The sequence below is a fragment of the Strix uralensis genome, chromosome 6, assembly GCF_047716275.1.
Source record: "Strix uralensis isolate ZFMK-TIS-50842 chromosome 6, bStrUra1, whole genome shotgun sequence".
NCBI classification, from domain to species: domain Eukaryota; kingdom Metazoa; phylum Chordata; class Aves; order Strigiformes; family Strigidae; genus Strix; species Strix uralensis.
This window is the reverse complement of record NC_133977.1, coordinates 2,668,370-2,687,502: the sequence shown is the minus strand read 5'-3', so window position 1 is coordinate 2,687,502 and position 19,133 is coordinate 2,668,370. Positions and strand designations below refer to the sequence as shown.

The 19,133-nt window shown below is 43.0% G+C and overlaps 1 protein-coding gene across 8 annotated transcripts in view; it reads right to left on the bottom strand.

Moving 5' to 3' along the window:
• The window catches only part of AGAP1 (ArfGAP with GTPase domain, ankyrin repeat and PH domain 1), a 398,735-nt gene extending 381,507 nt beyond the window's left edge, over positions 1-17,228 (bottom strand). For all 8 annotated transcript variants that reach the window (XM_074872505.1, XM_074872508.1, XM_074872512.1 and 5 more), the window contains exon 1: positions 17,013-17,228. In XM_074872505.1, coding sequence (XP_074728606.1) covers positions 17,013-17,175 — 163 coding nt within the window. In that variant the 5' untranslated portion in view covers positions 17,176-17,228. The remainder of the gene's footprint in view (positions 1-17,012) is intronic.
• Between the last annotated feature and the right edge of the window lie 1,905 nt (positions 17,229-19,133).

The following is a 19,133-nucleotide window of genomic DNA, read 5'->3' as shown; positions in this document are numbered from 1 at the left end:
CAGTAAACCTCACGTGTAAACGTGAAAAATCCATTCTTAGAAATTTTGAGTTCCTCCAGTTTCAGTGTGATTTGACAGCAGGAGGAGTCTAGAGAACAAAGTGCCTAGGAGAAGGGCATGGAGAGGAATGCTTTAGCTAGTCTCCCAGCTGGAAGAACACATTCCAGGTGAGCAGGGCTCCCCTTGGCCTGCTGCTGGTCACTGCCCACACGCCTTCCCACCAGCACACACGTACTGCAGACACACGGGGAGCTTGGGTGCCGCTGCAGCATCAGCTGCTTCTCATTCTGCTTGTGCTTGGGCTCACAGAAGGAATCACAGGATTGCTGGTATCTTCACAGCAAAGCTCTCTAGGAGGAGGACGACAGAACCACAGGAAACCCAATGGCATCGGTTCTGCCACTCAACAAACCTAAAAACGAGAAGTTACTACTTGACTCTTCCTGAAACCATCTGGTTGGGGCTAATTTGTGTCACTAAATAGGATCAGAAGTAGACTTGATTTTGCATCTCAGTTATTCCAATCTTATATCACAATTTGCCATTAGCAAGGTACTTTACATATTCCTTCTTACAAATACACCCCTGTCACATTCCACTTGAATGCAACTTGATTTACTGTCACTGTTCTCTTCAGGAAGTTAATACACTACTTTTTAAACACTTAAAAGTTAACTGCAAATTCACACATTTCCTGACAAGTAGATGGAAGACACAAATTAAACAAGTGCCATAGCCTACTTGTAGTTAAAAATATCTGCTTTTAAATCAGATGCTCATTATGATACAGTATATATACTTGTCTGAATACAGAAGTCAGTCTTAAAGTTGGCAGTCAGAGAGACCAGAAGCAGAACCAGGTCCAGCGTCAAAGCCCTTCCCAACATCCCAGCAGATTAAAGTGGTAATCCAGAAGCCTTCGGAATTCTCTCAGGTTTTGTCATTTTGGTTTATATACCTCAAAGACTGCCAGGAACAGCTGCTGGTCTTTGAGTATTATGCTTTTTCTTTTTGTTTGTTTGGTTTTTTTTCCAAAAGCCAACAGCCTGCAATCACCCAAAAAGTTTGCTAGAGTAAAACCAATATACACTGAGGCCTCTATATTCCAGTCATCACCTACATTTCAATGGCCTGTTTGTCCTGCTTGAAGGCAAACACTAAGAAAAAAAAAAATTATTCTTTCAAGTTAGGAAACCACTAACTATGCCATACCTCAAGTGTATATGGCTATCTTGAACATTAAAATCAATTTTTATAGCTTCAAAGGCATTACTTTCAAGCAGTTATGGTTAAAAAAATAAATCCCACACTCTCTCCCCAAGTGATGATTTTCCATCTCACATTTTTCATCAGCAATGTTGCTAGTTGTCCACTTTTCCAAGGAGATTAAACCTAATACAGTTTTCTCATACATAACCCCCATGTATTCAAATTCCATTTGTTTTCCCTTTTTTTTTTTTTGTGCTCAGGACAACTATATCTGTATAGAAACTGTTTTAGCAACTGATTCTAGCTCCAGGACCAGTAGCACCCACAGAAAGAGCTTTCAGATCACTCGTGAGATTTAGAAGTGCTTATGCAATAGCTTGGCCACAGCATCCAACAAAAAACCCAGTTTGGGTGCCCACAAACAAGCCACTATCACTATTACAGGCTCAACATTTTCAAGATGCTTACTGAACTACCTTCTAAGGCTCAGATGTGATGTTTCACTTTAAACAACTGGACTGTAATTAGACAACAGAGTTTTTTATAATCAGACAAAAGACTTTTTTATTTCAGTCTGTATAAGATGGTGGTACTACAATAATTTGACAATACCAAATCTGAAGGGCAGTTCATAATCAGTGTTATGCTACCATCCCTGTTGCTTTTTCAGAGCTTTATGGAAATTTAAATCATGTATCTTCAAGTTCAAGCCCACTGCACTCATTCTCGATTTTAGCTTTTTATACTTTAATGTTTCAACAAGTGCCTGATATGCACACAGGTAACAGGTTTTCTCAATGCAGACATGATCCTCATATAAGACCCACCAAACACCCTCAGAACACAAGCGTGGGTAACAGAAGTCATCCCAGATAAAGAGTCACAAGACAGTAGAGGATTTTTCTGGCATCCTGTAGTTTTCTCCACACACTATCCCCAGTGAAACCTGTATCTAATCACTCTCTGGGGAATATGGTCCACTGAGGTCAATAAATATTTTCTCCCTCAGCTGACATACCTAGCTACAAACCACCTTTTTATTGACTTGATTAACAAGCTAACAGAGGGAAACAAGAGGTTGATACTGAGAGAATAGACACAGTCCATACTCGTGTTCCTGTTTTTCAAAACAAAACCATTCCAGAATTTGCAGGAAAACACAATTCACCACAGTTAAAACAACAGTACTTTCTCTACATATTCCAGGCAGCTTCAGTCTAGTTAGCTTAGGTGTTAGCAACGCTGACAGCATGCAACATCAAAAGGGACTGATCATCCTGTACACAGTCCCTTCAGGGGACTGATCATCCTGTACACAGTCCCTTCAGGAGTCCCACAATCTGCACTCGGGGCTCGGCATTAGCATTAACATTTGCATTCAAGCTAAGTAGCTGCATGCCAGCTCCAATGTTCATACATACACAAAGTCACATTTACAACCATTTATAGAACTATGTTTATAACTGTTTGTAGCAATTTTTTTTTTATATCACAGCTTCGCTGTTCCTGTTTTTAAAAGATCTAATCCTATTTGTAATTGGATCTATTTATCAGTATTTGACTTACCTAATGTGTCACCACCGAACAGCTCTTACACATATCACCACTTATCTAGTGAGCAATATTCCCATCTGCCACGTAGAGATATATTATGAAAACTACACAAAAACAGCTGCAGAATGTCAGATAATGCAGGAGAAATGTATCAGCGTTGGACAGTAACAGAGATTCCTCTGATAGCACCTTTCACTGAAATTAAGGACTACCAGGCAACTTCTAAAACGCCTCACTTTAGTGTCACTTTCTTCCAAGATGATGATATTTGCATTCACGTTTCTAGCAGGTAGCTGGCTCAAACTGAGTAAGCCACCCTATTTACATACTAACTTTAAAAAAAAAAAGTCTGAAACAATGCCAGCAGGCTACCTTGCTCTTTACAAATTCTGGCAAAATTGTTTTTTCACATTTATCTACTTGAGTTCTTTTAAAATGCTATTGGACTGGCCCAGTTAGCAAATCAAGGGATATGTATTTGAGCTTTAATTTTAATAGCATGCCATTACCTAACATCAAGTAATCCCTAAAGGGACATACTTCTACTTTTTCGGTCACTAAGGTATTTTGCCTCTTGCTGTTGACAGCCTACACTAAAGTTCAAGTCAAACACAAGTATTTAAATGCATTTTTTTTTCTTCCAAATTGACTAACTTCAGCTGTGGGTAGCTCCTTTCAGTGCTTACTTGCTTGCTCCCACATCAAGTCTCAAATTAGAACACTTTGTATTCACTGAAGTGTCTAAATCACCTTGGAATATTAAATTCAAGGTAGATTAACACACATTTTGTCAAACACCCATCTGTCAGGAACTTTGACACGTTAAGATATTTTGATTTTATCGTAACACGCGTTAACTGACAGACCTGCAGTTACAGAAGAGATCCTGCCCAACTACCCCATTCACACAGACAGCAGCCTGTACCACTCTCAAAACTGAAGAATCAGCTACTACTCACCTCTCCTCAAACAGGTCTTTCCTTATTTAAGCGAAGATAAAAAGCAATCTCTTTATACTCCTGCATTCCATTAAATTAACATTAAGACTCCCCCCCATCAGCCACAAAATACAAAAGCTTTCCAGTTTACATTAGAGTCGATTGGTTTGCCCAGTACATAAAGTACTTAATACACATTTCCTTGACCAGAATCAGAGACAGTCAACATACCTTAATATCTTATTATCTTCACACCATTGCATGAATTACCCCCAACTTTATTCTCGTTTTACCACTGCAGTTTCTGTTGCACTGACTGGCACGCATGCATGACCACCAATTCAAAGTGGTACATCTCCTCTCGTTACCTAAAACTGTACAATCAAGTCTCATACATATTCTATCCTTCCCATACAGATAACAGTTATGTTCCAGCTGTAGGGGAGGGGGGGGGAAGCATGCCCTGGAAAAGTATTTGCCAGAGGTTGCTTAAACACCACGAAGAACAACAGTGGCTAAACAGTACTTAGATTAGGCACTTACAAGCAAAACAGAAGGCTCCAATTATTTCTGTTTGTATGCTGACCAGTTTTAAAAAATGTGTAATGCTGCATTTTAAAAGCTTTTGTCAGATAATTTGGAGAGGATTAGCAAGTGAGCAATTAGTACATGCAGTTCACATCAACCACCACATCAATTAGCATCATAAATCAAACCAGGAACCCTCTAACTGAATTCACTCTATTATGCAGGAAGCAAGATGTTCCAGTAAGCAAAATATTCCTGGAGAGGTACTGTCTTTTTGTAAGTCATGTAGGTCTCCTCACTTCAGCTAAAATACTAGCTTTAAAATGCATTAAGCAGTTAAAGGCAGATGTCTGCTGTAAATTTGATCTAACCTGGCTAGCACTGTCACCCAGATGATTAACACCCATCACTTCCCTCTCGGAGCTTATGCACCTATGTATGCAGTGCATCTTTTGCCTCAAGCAAGTTGTGCCCTTCTGGTCAGCCCCACCCTACGCAAATTTAATTTTTCAAGGTAAGTCAATAGCAAGATCCTTCCATCCATAAACTAATGTATTGTTATACATCTAGATGCTATTAAATGCTGCAATCTCGCAGCAGCAAAGTAATTTTGAAGCTTAATTAATGCAGGTTAAAATTAGAATCTTACTTTGCATGAGAAAAGTAATGAAATGGGGCTAAATAGATGAGTTGCCACAGGGTGCAGAAATAGTTTTCCACAGCTTGCTTCTGTTCCTTCCTGCTTTCATTTACTCAACTCCAAGGGTGAACCCACAGATTCATGTTCAAGTAACAGAATTGCCATAGAAAAGTGATAAACGACTGTAAGTCCCACATGCATAAGGCTGCAGCTATAGATTTTCTTCATATTCAAAACGTATCAGTAGCATTGTCAATTGTTACAATTTCATATAATGCAAACCCCTCACCGTCACCATCCTGTGCAGAGGGGTCAGAAGCTTGCCCAGAGATCCACACAAATCTTTCAACCCCAAGCTCAAACAGCAATCTAAAACAAATTTTCTAGGAGCAATGTATTTTGAAGGAAAACTATTACTCAGCTTTATTGATGGTACCAAAAAAGAAATCCTATTAAGACTTTAGTGTGTACTGAAAATACTAACAAGGCTTTACTATAAAAGCATTTTTAGACTTCACTACATCATTGATTTTATGTTCATGGAAGCAAAGGAACATTATTTTCCTTCACTGTCATTATTTATTAATTTTGATAGTTGACACTTGCACCCTTGGCAATACAACCAGTAGCAACTTCTAGCCAGAAACAGAGGTGGTGCAATTAGTAACAAAATGATTTGTAACTCCTTTATCAGAATTCTCGCTATGAAATGCCCATATCTACTAAGATTTTCCAAGCTATCATTCTAGTTTCAGTGTTAAACAGTGAAGTTATCCACATAAGAGATATACAGCCCATCTTTCTCTCAAGAACTCGATACCTGTTTTATAATATGCCGCTAACAACAGCTAGAACAGCAGATACCAAGCCTCATGCAATTCAGTGACCATGCACAAGTCCTATCTCTGACTTTTGCCTATTTCTTATTAGGCCCAATTCATCATTCTTCCAAGAGCATGTCAGCATTGCCTGAACATAAATTCCTACCAGGTCTACAGATAATTCTGAGCAGTACAACAACCGTAACAGTTTATTATGTCAGAAGTATCAGTTACTATTTAATCTTTCCACATCATGAAGCACTTAGACACTAAAGCCTAACTCATACCATTACATTAGATTTACAAAAGGGATGTCAATATTCAGATCTAAGAATCCAATAGCAGCTCAATTACTCCTCCTTACTATTCCAACATTACTAAAGGCTTAATTTTCAAGAAATCTTTTGCATCCTGCAGTCAGCTCAACATTTTGAAAGCAATATAGGTAATTTAGTAGGCCAGGTTCACGATAAGAAATGCCATAGGTTCCTACTGCTATAGTTGGCTTTCCACTTCACTGCATCAGCATCTGTGGGAATACAACAGAAGATTGGTGAGGAGGACTGTAAACACGCTCAAGTGACTTGCAGCTGGGGTGTCGAAAAACACATGTATCGTACTAATTGTTGTTTAGCTTTGTGTGCTCAACTGGCAGAAAGTCTGCACTTCGATAACACAGGCCTGTGAGAGATGCAGAGGCACCTTATCGAACATCCTGAGATTCCTGCCCTGCTGTGGGAAAGATCAAAGCACAGTGGAAAACTACGCCTCTGAAAATCCCCGATATATACAGGCAAAAGCAGCAAGCTCAAGATCTTATCTTTCTTCTCTTTCTGGCTAGCAAGGACCAATCTCTGAAGTACCTGCATCCCCGCTTGCGTGCCTCTGCCCCGGTGTTGCTGTGGAGATCCTCTGGGTCACGAGGTAACAAGAATAAATTTACTCTTTGCATTTCATCCGTGGTTTTGTGGTTGTTCTTGTGTCCTGCCTGTGTCAGCTCACCCAGCGTGTTACAACAGCTGCCACAGGAAGGCTGATAGTTGACCGGATTTTTGGCTTTGTGACTTTAGAATTATTATAAAGCTTCAAGACACCTCAAGCAATTTCATCAAATGACTAATTCTGGCTGTAACACTGTAGAAAGCGGGGCGGGGGGGGGAAGGATCATTCCATCAACTTGCACCTGTTAACCTAGTTCAAAGCAACATAATTAAACTGCAAAGCCACAATCATGTCTATGCTTTGAGAACACTTTTAGATCCTTGCTATAACAGCGTTATGTAGCTCTAACATTTCCCCCTCTAAGTATCTGGGAAAGTATGTTTTAAATTATTTCCTGGACCTGGAGCCCTACCTGGAGATTTATTTCCACTTCATGCTTTATCAATCCATGCACAGCCTTGGATTTGATTTCAACCTCCTTCTCCACCCCCCTAGTTAGGGAGAGTTTTTCTGAGTTTGGCTGGTATCTTCGAGGAAATTCACTGCTGGATGAAAAACAGCATCTATCAAAACACTGTCTGATCATTTACAGCAAGGTCACTCTCCTAAGAGAAGCTATAATGAAGGGTTCCACAGATTCTAAAAAAACCACGAGAAACAGCATGCCTTCGACATGCTCACTGAAACTTTCAAGTCCCAAACCAGGTTACTCTATCCAGCCACACAATTCCTCATCTGTCCACACACTGGCTATCTCTCTTCCACCCTTCAGGTACCACGCATAACGGAGAACGTGAGGATATCTTTAGTTCACGAACTGTATTATCCCAGCAATGCAGTTTTGATCAGAGATGCCTGCTAACTATTCCAGGCCTTAAGGCTTGCACGCCACCTAACACTGACTCCATGGAGAGGAACAGGCTCTGACAGCATGGAATACAGAGGCATACTGATGATTTTATTCCTGCGCTAGACAGCCATTTCAGTATCCTAAGATTGCTGCGTTCATTTGTATCATACTCCAATGAGAACACGGGTGATCCTACACTCAAATGCAACTGCTGTCATGTGTCGTTAGTGGGAAATGAGAACCACTGTCCAGTACCATGCTGCACTTACCCTAAGAACTACTACTCTGCGTACAAGTTGTCTTTCAATTTCGTAAGAAATATAAAAATGCCAAGCAAGTCTATTGAGCTAGGCAGCTGAAGTCTAACATCTAGAATGTCTTCCTGCTACACTCGCTTTCCATGTTCGTACAAATTCATATGCCAGCCACTTCCTTATTTAAGGTCCTGAGACATCTGTCTTGGGTTATTGACCAAGTGATGCAAGAAGCCTTGCCTGTGGTTCACAACTAGTTAACTCAGATACACAAGCATTTGCAAAGTTAAGTGGTATACATTTAAATGACTGCTGTCTGAGCACCCAGAGTGCCATGCTTTTAGCATATTTCCTCTAGAGAACACAGTTGCTGTGATACCTAAAAGACAGGCTTCCCGGCTGCTCTCCTGAGCATGGGAAATTGAAGCAGTAAGATAACGGCAATCACACATTTGTGCTCTACTCTGTTTAACAAAGTACTGAGAGAAAGTTACAGGATGCTACAAAATCCAGTGACAATCTTGCTGGGTCCTCCTTCTGGTTGTTACTGAAAAATACAGTTGGCAAAGGATAATAGAAAATTTACTAACAGGAAAAACTTCATCCACAACTTTAGTTTAATAGAAAATGTAAGCACTACCAAGTTCAAGTCAAAGCCGATTTTCCTACAGGTTTCAAGTTAAATTGTATTCAGCATTGATAAACAGTCCTTCAACACCTTCAAAATGATGAAAAAAAAGAGAAAGATTAAAAATTTGCATCTGAAGCTTCTCATAAATAATACAAATACAAAGCAATCCAGCTAAAGCTATAGATTCGATTCCAGTATTTGTAAGAGCCACTTTTCTTGCCTGCATTTTTCTTAAGTACAAAATGGGAAATTACCAAACAAATAGCCATCTAATCATTAGGTTTACATTCATTATCCAACTACATAAACAAATAAAGCTAACAAACAAGACACTGAAATTACACATTTCACATTCATCAGCCCTGTGCTTTTAGCTTGCTTCCTTAAGTGGTTAACTGAAGCTTACTTAAGCACCAAGAAAAGAAAAATGAAGAAACAAGTAATTCACTGGGTTAGAAATGCACTGCCATCTCAACACCCTTTCATTTGTACCATTATACAGGCTCCAAATATGATATTAGTCAGAATCCTGAAATGGCATTAATGAGGTTGAATGTGCACATACTGATTAAGTAACACATCTGCTTCCATCCACTTTAAAAATAAAAAGAGACATTAAACACTTCCAAAGGGCTTTGGAATTGCCAGCTGCCCAGAACAGACTCACTACCGACAAGGGAACCTGACCACCTCCCTGTTTCCACCTTTGAATTAGAAACTTAAAACAAACTTTCTAAGAAGTCATAGAGCCCTAGTAGCCCAAATACATCTAAGTGAGACACTGCTGTTACACCTTATTTCTAACATTAGTCACAAGATTCATGCATCATTTATAACCTTATCACAATTACAACAGAAGTACAAATTAATCTCAAACAACTTTGTATCAAAAGCTCTGACCAGCAGACTTAGCTGAAAAGTCTTTCCATACAGACAGAACTGAAAGTTCCTGATTTTATAAAATCCTTTTAAAAGTTTAACCTCATCACTCAAAAAGCTATTCACTGCCCTGTACCGACAGGCTGGAGAGTTTATGACTACAGTTGAGCTATATCTTCTCATTGCATTTAAACACTGAATTTTCTATGACAGCAATAAGGTTCAATACCAATGACTTAAAAACCCCGAAACATATGAACATGAGTGTTGCTAAGTATAACATGATGAACAAGTGAAATGCCTGATAACTAGCACAATAGATAAACATAAGCCACCTCTTTCATTTTGACTCTTTCTGTTGGACTCTCTCCATGTCTCTCTTGTCCTGAGGAACCCAGAACTGGACAGAGTATTCCAGGTGCCAAGTAGGAATTTATATTAAAAAAAACCCCACACAAAACACATACAAAAATAGAACAGTCCCCAAACCACACCCCACCAAGGTCAGCCATAGGAGAAGGGACCCAGGCATCTGGGCCAAGCTGCTCTCCCACACAGGAATAAGCACAACTCATCACACCAGTGTTCTCAGCCTGGAAGGGGAGGCTCCCAGTTCCGTTCCCAAACCCAACTGGTCTAGGCCTCCTGCTCCAAGTCAGTGCCTCGCTATTTGGGATCTCTGCCCTTGACCCACAGGGCACCCGTTCACCCTCCCCGTGGGGCTCCATGCATACCCCTCTCTCCATGTAGGGATGACGTCCATGAAACTATATTTAAGTGCTGAAGGTACAGAATTCCCAGAAGTCTTTAAATCAAAAATTAGGAGCATCTTACAGCTTGTCCACATCTGGCACTGTCCTTGGTCAATTATTTCATGGTACGAGGAGAAGTGAGAATACATAAATTTAACCACAGTTCTCCCTCCATAGACGTAACATGGAGAACAAACAGTGCTTAAAGGTAGTCAAGGACAAAAAGTAATATTACAGAAGACAAATCTCTTACTCCCACAGACATTAGGATTATCAAAACTATTTAGTATGATACCTTCTCTCTCAGAATAGGGGAACTTTCTCCACTGTAGATTACCAAGTAATCATTTTAGATGTTTTCCACAAGTGATGTAAAGCTACATGTATGAAGGTCAGAAAGAATAAGCTTAACAAAACCTAACAATTGCAGATGGATGTTTGAAATGCACTGTCAGCAGAAAGTCCCACAGTTGAGATGCAACTCCATTTCAGCTACTAAGACCTTTGGAGCTTGCATTACCTTTGTTCAAAGAGTTGCCAAAAATATCTACACTGCCATTTACCTTGCTTATCAGTAAGGACAAAACCAATTCCTAATTGTGATGCAGTAAAGAACAGTACTCCTGAGATCTGAGGAGTTCTTCATCTGCCTGGCACTATTCCCAACCTCCATCATTCTCCAAAAAAAAAAACAATGGGGGTTTTCATTTCAGTTGTAGCTGTCAGACTACAGTACATTTGTAAGCACATCCCTTAATATTTGCAATTAATGAAATCCATCATATTCCCACATCAGTTTTCACCATGCGATCCAAGATTCAAACCACTTTCTTCAGGTGGTAAAGTTAAGACTAAGACTATGAATACCTCAAGTGTCAGATAATGTACCTTCATAGAAAATAAATCTTGTGAAGACACTTAGCTTGAGCACTATGTGACCTTTAGGAAACTGCAATTGCCCTTCTGGCCTAAGCAAAGTACAATGCAGAACATAAACACAGCAACCGACTTCACAAGGTGTGTTTCCTTTTCCCAAGCGCCTGAGATCAGCCAAAGCAAATCAAATGTCCGATCTGCTTCATTGCTGAGTGCCCCCTCTTCTTAGGGAGTAAGACTCATTTGCCAATTTAAATAGAAATAAAAACAGTGATCTGTATACACAGCAGCATGAACTCTTATTTCAGCATTATTGCATGCTGCTTTAAACTAATCCCTCAAAGCAAACGGTGGGAGAAGCCCGGCACACTCCCTGAAAAACCTAAAGCCTCACAACACATTTGTTCCAACATCAGTTGATCCACAGCATGTCTCCTTCTTTGCCTCAGGAAGAAAAGTTATCCTCAGAAATTAATGGTTTAAGGCTTTTCTCTCAATTTGTAACTTTTATGCACTCACTCCAAAACATCTGATATTTAATCATGCAGCTTTTGCTGAGAATAGCAACAAAGCATATAACTTAAAGCCAGAAAGCAAAATCATGTTGACTTGGAGTAAACCATTCTGTTAACTTAGGACAGAACCATCAAACCAAACTTTTAGTTCACCATGAAAGTCAAGAATTTGAATTTTCTTGATGACCGGTATGCTGAAGTCTATTACCTTCCACGTTAAAAAGAAACGTCTTTCCATTTTGACACTACAGAACTACAAAATACGTACTGTGCTTCATCGGTTTGTCTGCACTGAAGGTCTACAGACAGCAAGACAGAACGCTACCTTTTAACTCGGTTAGTGCACAACTCAGTACACAAAGTTGCACATGCACAACCAGCTGAAAAAGGCAGCAAGAGACTTGTTCCAAACCTATTACACTGGTCCTTAAAAGCAACAATCACTACCCAAGTCAATGCTTACTGGGTATATGCAAGCTCTGAATTTACCTAGATCCATTATACCCTAGGTATACACTATACACTTATACACACTAGGTATAATGCATTCAGATTCCCTACATCTGAAACACACAAGCTTAATCCCCCAGCAAACAAAGAAAAAAGCACATGCCCAGCATGCTCTATTGTTGCCCTGTCTCCCAGAAGTCTGAAACAAGATAGCTGTTTGGAGAATCAGTTTCAAAATTTCAAATCATATACCTTGATCCAAAGTTCCAAAAGGCACAGTAACAACAAAAGCTTGAACAGGATGATTACTATTAACATTTAAATACTTGGGTTTTTTCAGCTCAGTCATTTATACCCAAATATCTGAACTGTACCATCATTCTTTTGATGTACTGAAATAATACAACATACACCCAAACTCCCCTCCTCAAGGGCTTGACTTAATTATTTACCTGCATGAAGGTCCCCAGATGCTGGATCTCCTAAACCTGTTTCAACAAAATAGCTAAGTAGAAGGAGTGACTGCTATTCAAATAGTTTTCAGAGTGACTATCACTGCTTCCAAGTTGCAGCTTGATATAATTCTTTGCCAAATCTTGTACTACAAACAGCTTTTGCTCCTTGTCAGGAGCTATTTGTACACCTGTGGGAAGGTTCACAATAGAAGAGGCCAGTATGCAGCAGTGATTCACCCTCAGCAGTAAGGCTGGCAGGTTAAAGAAAAGTCATCCAATAACGATACTCCTTCCATAATAGGGAGCCGAAGAAGGTTGATCACTGATGTGCCTGCCATTTTTCTATCATCAAGTAGGAGAGAAGCAGGAAAAACAGCTGTAGTCTTAGATTTCACCACAGCAAGCAGTGTTTTTACAGTACATTTATTTTTCAACTCATTTGTCTCAGACTTCAGTAGCAACATAAGTGTTAAAATACTATTGTTACCTCAGCTCCAAAATGGAGTATAACTTCTCCTATGAGATGTAGTCCTACGATAGCACTGCCCCCCACATATTTGATACCAGCATTTAAGGAGTTGCAAAGTTAGAGGGCTCCAAGAAAAGAATGGCCATGACATATAATACCACTAAGTGGAGTCCCACATCAGTTAATGACAGATGCCTCCAATGCATATGCACTTCAAGAGTTTTAGCTCCACCTTAAGTTACTTTATTTTCAAGAAACAGTACTTTTAAAAGTGACTGAAAAGTTAATCAAGGTTTATACCTTCTACCATTTTCTCCTACCCACTCCCCCAGTGCATCAGGATCTTTGCACTGCCCTGAACAAGTAATTTCCAAGCGTAGAGAACTCATTTTCTCCAAGACTTAGATTATTTCTGAAGTTAATCATAATTTCAAAACTCACACTACCATTCACAACACACTTTTCAACTTTTTTTTTTAAACAGAAAAATCAGAATAGAAATCACAAAATGAGCTGGAGCATGGCAACTCATAACTGAATAATGTCTGGTATGGCACCATAAGAATTAAAGCAACAATTGTCCCTTAGATTAATAAATAAATAAATGAAATTAGATTTCCTATTCATTTAGAGAGGGGAAATAAAAAAAAAAAAACAAAGGCACAGACTACAGGGAACATCTTCAAATTACTCGCAAGGCACACTGAAGCCAGTATCTTAAGCCCCATCATTAAGGCTTTGCTTTACTAGCAGAGGGTTCAAGATATTTCCCAGTTAGGAAAATCTGCTCAAACCCCATAGTGAAGCAGAATCTGTTTTGATGGGCTTGCCACTGTGTAAAAGAATAGCAAACTATTTCAGTTGCTCAACACTTGCTGCATTAGCATCTGTTAGCATTAAGTATATTAGCAAAAGTGTTTTATGTACTATTAGCCAAGATGACATTAACACTGTTAAATTGTTTTAAAATCCCTTCGTGAAGAATTAGAAATTAAATTTTTCACCGTTGTTCCTTGACTTTGCACCATGCTTAAAGTTTTATAACAATATAAAGCTACTCTCAGTCTGGATGATAGAAACTGGAACTGACATATTCAGCTATTACCTACCTTTACATATCTACGTGCACACCTTAAGACCATTGTACCTTGAAACGCCAAGATGTTTCCAGCAATTTAAAGACTAATGAAGTTAATTCGAAGTTAATTCATGTTTTCTTCTCCCCATTCCTAAGCATGCAACATTTTTGATGTAAGAACTGTTTAATACTGATCAAGTAAGTACCGATGCATCTACTGGTAGAACTCATCTCGTGAACTACACAACACGTAAGACAGTTTTTACCACATTTAACAGCCTAAAGGACAGCATCTAGAATTGTTTGGCTACTTAGTATGAATTTCATACAAAGAAAATTGAGTGGAAGCGTGTGCTTTTAAACTGTTGACGTTGCAACTCCATGAAATGCAAGAACCTGAAAGCACCCAGTTTTTAGTATTTTTACCCAATGAGGAAAAACTAATTGACTAATATCACACAGAACTGTTTTACCCAGTATCACATCTAACTTGGAATAATACAAAGAAAGAAATCTGTTCAAATTTAGGACCCAGTTTCAGAGTATTTAGTAGCTGCTCTCTTAGGATTAGATACAACTCACATACTTGAATATAAAAAATTGCTGCTGAAAGGCCCATTTTAATTCTGCATTATTTCAACAGTCATTGGTCCAGCATCTCCAGACATTTCTATAATAGAACTCAAAACCTAAAGAGAGTTTACATTGCCAATAAAATCCAAAGTGTTGGGAAGACAGTGCTGCTCTACAGTGAAATGAAAAGTCTAATAGCATCTCCACTGAAACGGGTCTCAAATTGCTTTAGATTCCAACCATGTCCTCCTCCAGATCTGTCAAACTCTCTTGATCAGTGAAGTATTATTTGAGCTGTCCAAGGAGCACATGTTGGTTGGAGTTACAGTTTAAGGCAGTCTGAACTACTGAGACTATACTCTTTCCTTTAAAGGGTACAATTCTCCTTCCGCTGGAAGGAACAATTTCACCAGAAAGTTACTTAGTATTTTCTCATGGCAGCCACATGCCAATCACACCGTGATTCCTCGCTGTCAGTGAAAAAGCTGAGTACCTTGAACTCAAAAGGCTTTGTGATTTGGGGAGTATTATTACAACACTAAACTCTTTGCAGCAAGCTTAGAAGGCAACAGCTGCAAAACAAATTACTATTTCTAAGTTCTTCCTACATGCAAAATGGCATTACCACATAGGTTTAAAAGCTGGTATCGGTGAGAAATAGATAAATGAGGCTTACCAAAAATACAACCTGGTAGAGCTGTGATCTAAAGGAGTGAGTAGTTGGGTTTTTTTAAATATATGCAATTTTTAATATTTAAGAGCTAGTTGAAGAGCCCTCAGAACAAAAAAGACTTCTTCTAGCTAAATCTTTCCCATGAATCAGATCTACTGGTTTCATGACTCAGAGTCCAATGTAAGTTAGACAGCAAATTGTCTATGAACATTTTACTCATCGGCTCTGCTTCTGAAACACATTCACAGGCTGCTATTTTGGTTTTAAAGTCTTCGTGACTGACAAATGAACTGAGCTACAGTTAGGTAACACAAATCATTAATACATGAAAAGACTAACATAAGTCACATGCTATGAAGATAACTACACACACTGCTTCACAACCTCCTCCCACTTCAACACAAACTTGGCTCCATCACTCTAACCCAAGCATCTTATTCAAGAAACATATTTATACCGCATAAACATGTATTAATTACCACTTGAAAAAAAAAAAAGTTCTGCTGAAGGCATCATCTATTCCTCAGAAAACCAAACACCAGTACCACTGAGAAAGGAACAGCAGTGCCTGTGCCATACCCTTCCCACGATATATATTAATAGGTTTGCATCTCTTCAGTGAAAGAGGAGAGCAAAGGAGAAGGACTCCCAGGAGGGGACAACCCAGACTCCAAGAAACCGACAACCACGCACCATAATTTCAATAAAGTGACTAATACAACAGAGAATATGCACAAAACCCTACCACATACTTAGCTGGATGCAGAGACTTAGCTGGGGAGTACGTTCTTTAATAAGTGACAGGCACTGCCAGTCTGTGACTCTCTACACAAGACACTAAAGAGGGGTTTTTTGCCCCCTCCCCCCTAAAATGTTAACGGCATTAAACATTATGTGCATCTATTCAAGCTGCATTACTAAAGAGTCAGACGAATAACACAGTCTTTCAAGTAACAATCTCAATAGCAGCTTTTCCATCAGGACTTTTTTACTACATATAATTTAAGGACAAGATAGGCCAACACCACAAGATGGTTTTAAGCAGCTCTATTTCAGCTGCTGTGCATCACACTCTGCTAGCTTGAATCCCTTCCAAAATAGTGGCAGACTATTTCAAATGCAAAAGCACACGACGCAAATCTTTGTAAGTTATCATGCGAAGTAACTCGAAGATTTTGTCTTAAAATACATGTTCTTGGCCAACACTGTTTGCTCTTTTTAATTCGAGTTAAGAAAAATATCTGTGGACTTCCCAATACCAACAATTTTTTCTTGCTTTGCGTATCCTAAGCGGTTCAAGAGTCTCCGTAGTGCTCCTTCGGGGACCGATGCACATAAATCTAAGCTTAGAAGACTGTTATCTCCATCTTGCCTTCAAATCTCTTTTTACCCTGCCGCACAGACGGACTCCCGCTCTGTAATCCACTTGTACGTTTTGTTTACCAGCACTAAACCAGAACCGGTACTTTAAATGCTCCATCAGACGCTGCACGGAGCGCCGAGGAAAAGCTCATTTCCCCAACCCTTCTGCAGGCAAAGCGAGCATCACCCTTCCCACCTTCACCCAGTCCTAACAAGACCGCTGCCCTGCCTGCACACCAGCAGCAGGCAAGTAGCAAAACAACTTCTCTCCGCAGCGCCGGGCGCCCCTTCCCAGCCCTCCCCTCCACAAATCCACCTCCCGCCTGGCCGCGGAGGAAGCCCGCGCCGAGGGGCCACCTCGGGCTGAGGAACTGCCGGGGATCAGGCCAAGACACCCCCCCGCGCCCCCCGAAAAAGCCTGCCAGGGACGGGGCGGGGGGGGGGGGGGGGGGAGGAAGGGAAGGCGACTGCTCCCGGGGGGCCACGGGCTCGGGGTGGGGGGCGGCCGGGCGCACCCCCCGCCGCCTGCCCCGCTCCCTGCCGCGCCGGGGCCGCCGGCTCACCTTCGATGGCGATGACATGCTCGCGGATCTGGTTCTGCAGCACCGGCTCCTCCACCCGCTCCAGCAGCTCGTAGATGGAGTAGATGTTGGGGTGCACGGACTCGAAGCGCTGGATCTCGGCCCGGATGGCTGCCGAGTTGGCCAGCTGCTGCTGGTAGTTCATGGCGCGGCCGCTCCCCGCCGCCGCCGTCGCCCGCTCCGGCCCGGCGCCTTCCTTCCCCCTTCCCTCCCCGCACCCAGACCCCCGCGCAGGCCGGCGGGCGGCGGCGGGGGGGGAGGCGGCCCGCGCAGGGAGGGGGGGGGGGGGGGGGGGGGGGGCGAGCCCCGGCCGCTGCTGCTGCCGCCGCCGCCTCACTCACCGGACCCCCCGCCGCCCGCCCCGGGCCGGCCCGGCAGCAGCCCTTCGCCTCGCAGCCCGCAAGGGGCGCCGCCGCCGCCGCTCTCCGCCCGCTGTCACTTCACCGCGGCGGCGGGGCAGGGCAAACCAGCCGCCCCCGGCCCCATGGAGGGCGGCAGCGCGGCGGGTACCGCTGAGCTCCCGGCCGGCCCCGGCCCGGTCCCCGCCGCCGCCTCAACTCCGCAGCAGCGGCCGGTCCCGCCGCCGCCGCCAGCCAATGGCCGGCCCCTCCTCAGCCTCGCGCCCCCGGCCCAGCCTCGCTCTCGTGCCCGGCGCCCCGCGCGCGGTGGCGGGTGGCGGCGGCGCGCGCAGCCCCGCTCCCCCCGGGACGAGCCGCTGCCCCCCACCACCCCCCTCCAGCGCGCGCTCGCCCCGCTACCCCCCTGCGTCCTTCTCCTCTGCCCGCTTCACGCTCACGCAGGCCACGCCCCCGCGTGACGTCACCGCGCAGCCCGCTGGTCACGCCCCGCACACCGCCCCCTCGCCCGCGCCGTGCCCGCCGCGAGGCACGCTGGGAGATGTAGTCCCGGCGTGGGGGGCGCGGTGGCGGCGGGGCCCGGCCGGTCCCTCCCCTCCCCTCAGGGCGCTTGTCCCCGCCTCAGCCGCCTCCGTCGCCGCCTCAGCCGCCTCCGCGGGGAGGCTGCACCGCGGTGCTCGCCCCGCGGGTGGCCCCGTGCGCCCTCCGGCCGCTCGCCCCGCAGGCATCAGCAATAGCGTGGCCAGCAGGGACAGGGAAGGGATCTTACCCCTGGACTCGGCACTGGTGAGGCCGCACCTCGATGACTGGGTTCAGTTTTGGGCCCCTCACTCCAAAAAGGCCATTGAATGACTCGAGCGTGTCCAGAGAAGGGCAACGGAGCTGGGGAACGTCTGAGGGAACTGGGGCGTTTAGTCTGGAGGAGGCTGAGGGGAGACCTCATCGCCCTCTACAACTCCCTGAAAGGAGGGTGCAGAGAGGGGGGATGAGTCTCTTGAGCCAAGGAACAAGCGCCAGGACAAGAGGGAATGGCCTCAAGCTGCGCCAGGACAGGGTTAGACTGGCTTTTAGGAAGTATTTCTTTGCAGAAGGGGTTGTTGGGTGTTGGAATGGGCTGCCCAGGTCAGGGGGGGAGTCCCCATCCCTGGAGGGGTTGAAGAGTCGGGTCGACCCAGTGCCGAGGGATCTGGTGGAGTTGGGAACTGTCAGTGTGAGGTTAATGGTTGGACTGGATGATCTTCAAGGTCTTTTCTAACCGAGATGATTCTGTGATTCTGTGAAGTGGCAGAGGACCCCGCGGGGTGGGGGCCACACTGCGCTGCCCCACGAGCTTTGTCACCACCCCAACCAACCACACAGCAGTGTTGAAAACAGCAGCGTTCTCAGCCAGAAAGCCTGGAAAAGTCAGAAATACCTCAATTTACTAAGTTACAGTGTAACAAAGCGTTGCTGTCATTAACATAAACAAGTGTTATTAACAGCATCGTTTGCCATGCATGCACAGAGTTAGGCATTCACCTCGATTAATCCATTTTTAGGATCAGTATTTTATGGATTTCAACTCCAAAGCTGTAAAACATGGAGTAAAGTTTAATATAAAAAACAGTTCAGCATAAGGCCACCTTGGATAGCCTCAGGAAAACCATCTATTCTGCTGACATACCACAGCAACGAATAGAATAATTTCAATACATTTCCTTTCCCCAGGAAAATACTTAAATGAAATGTCATTATTTGGGTATACAGT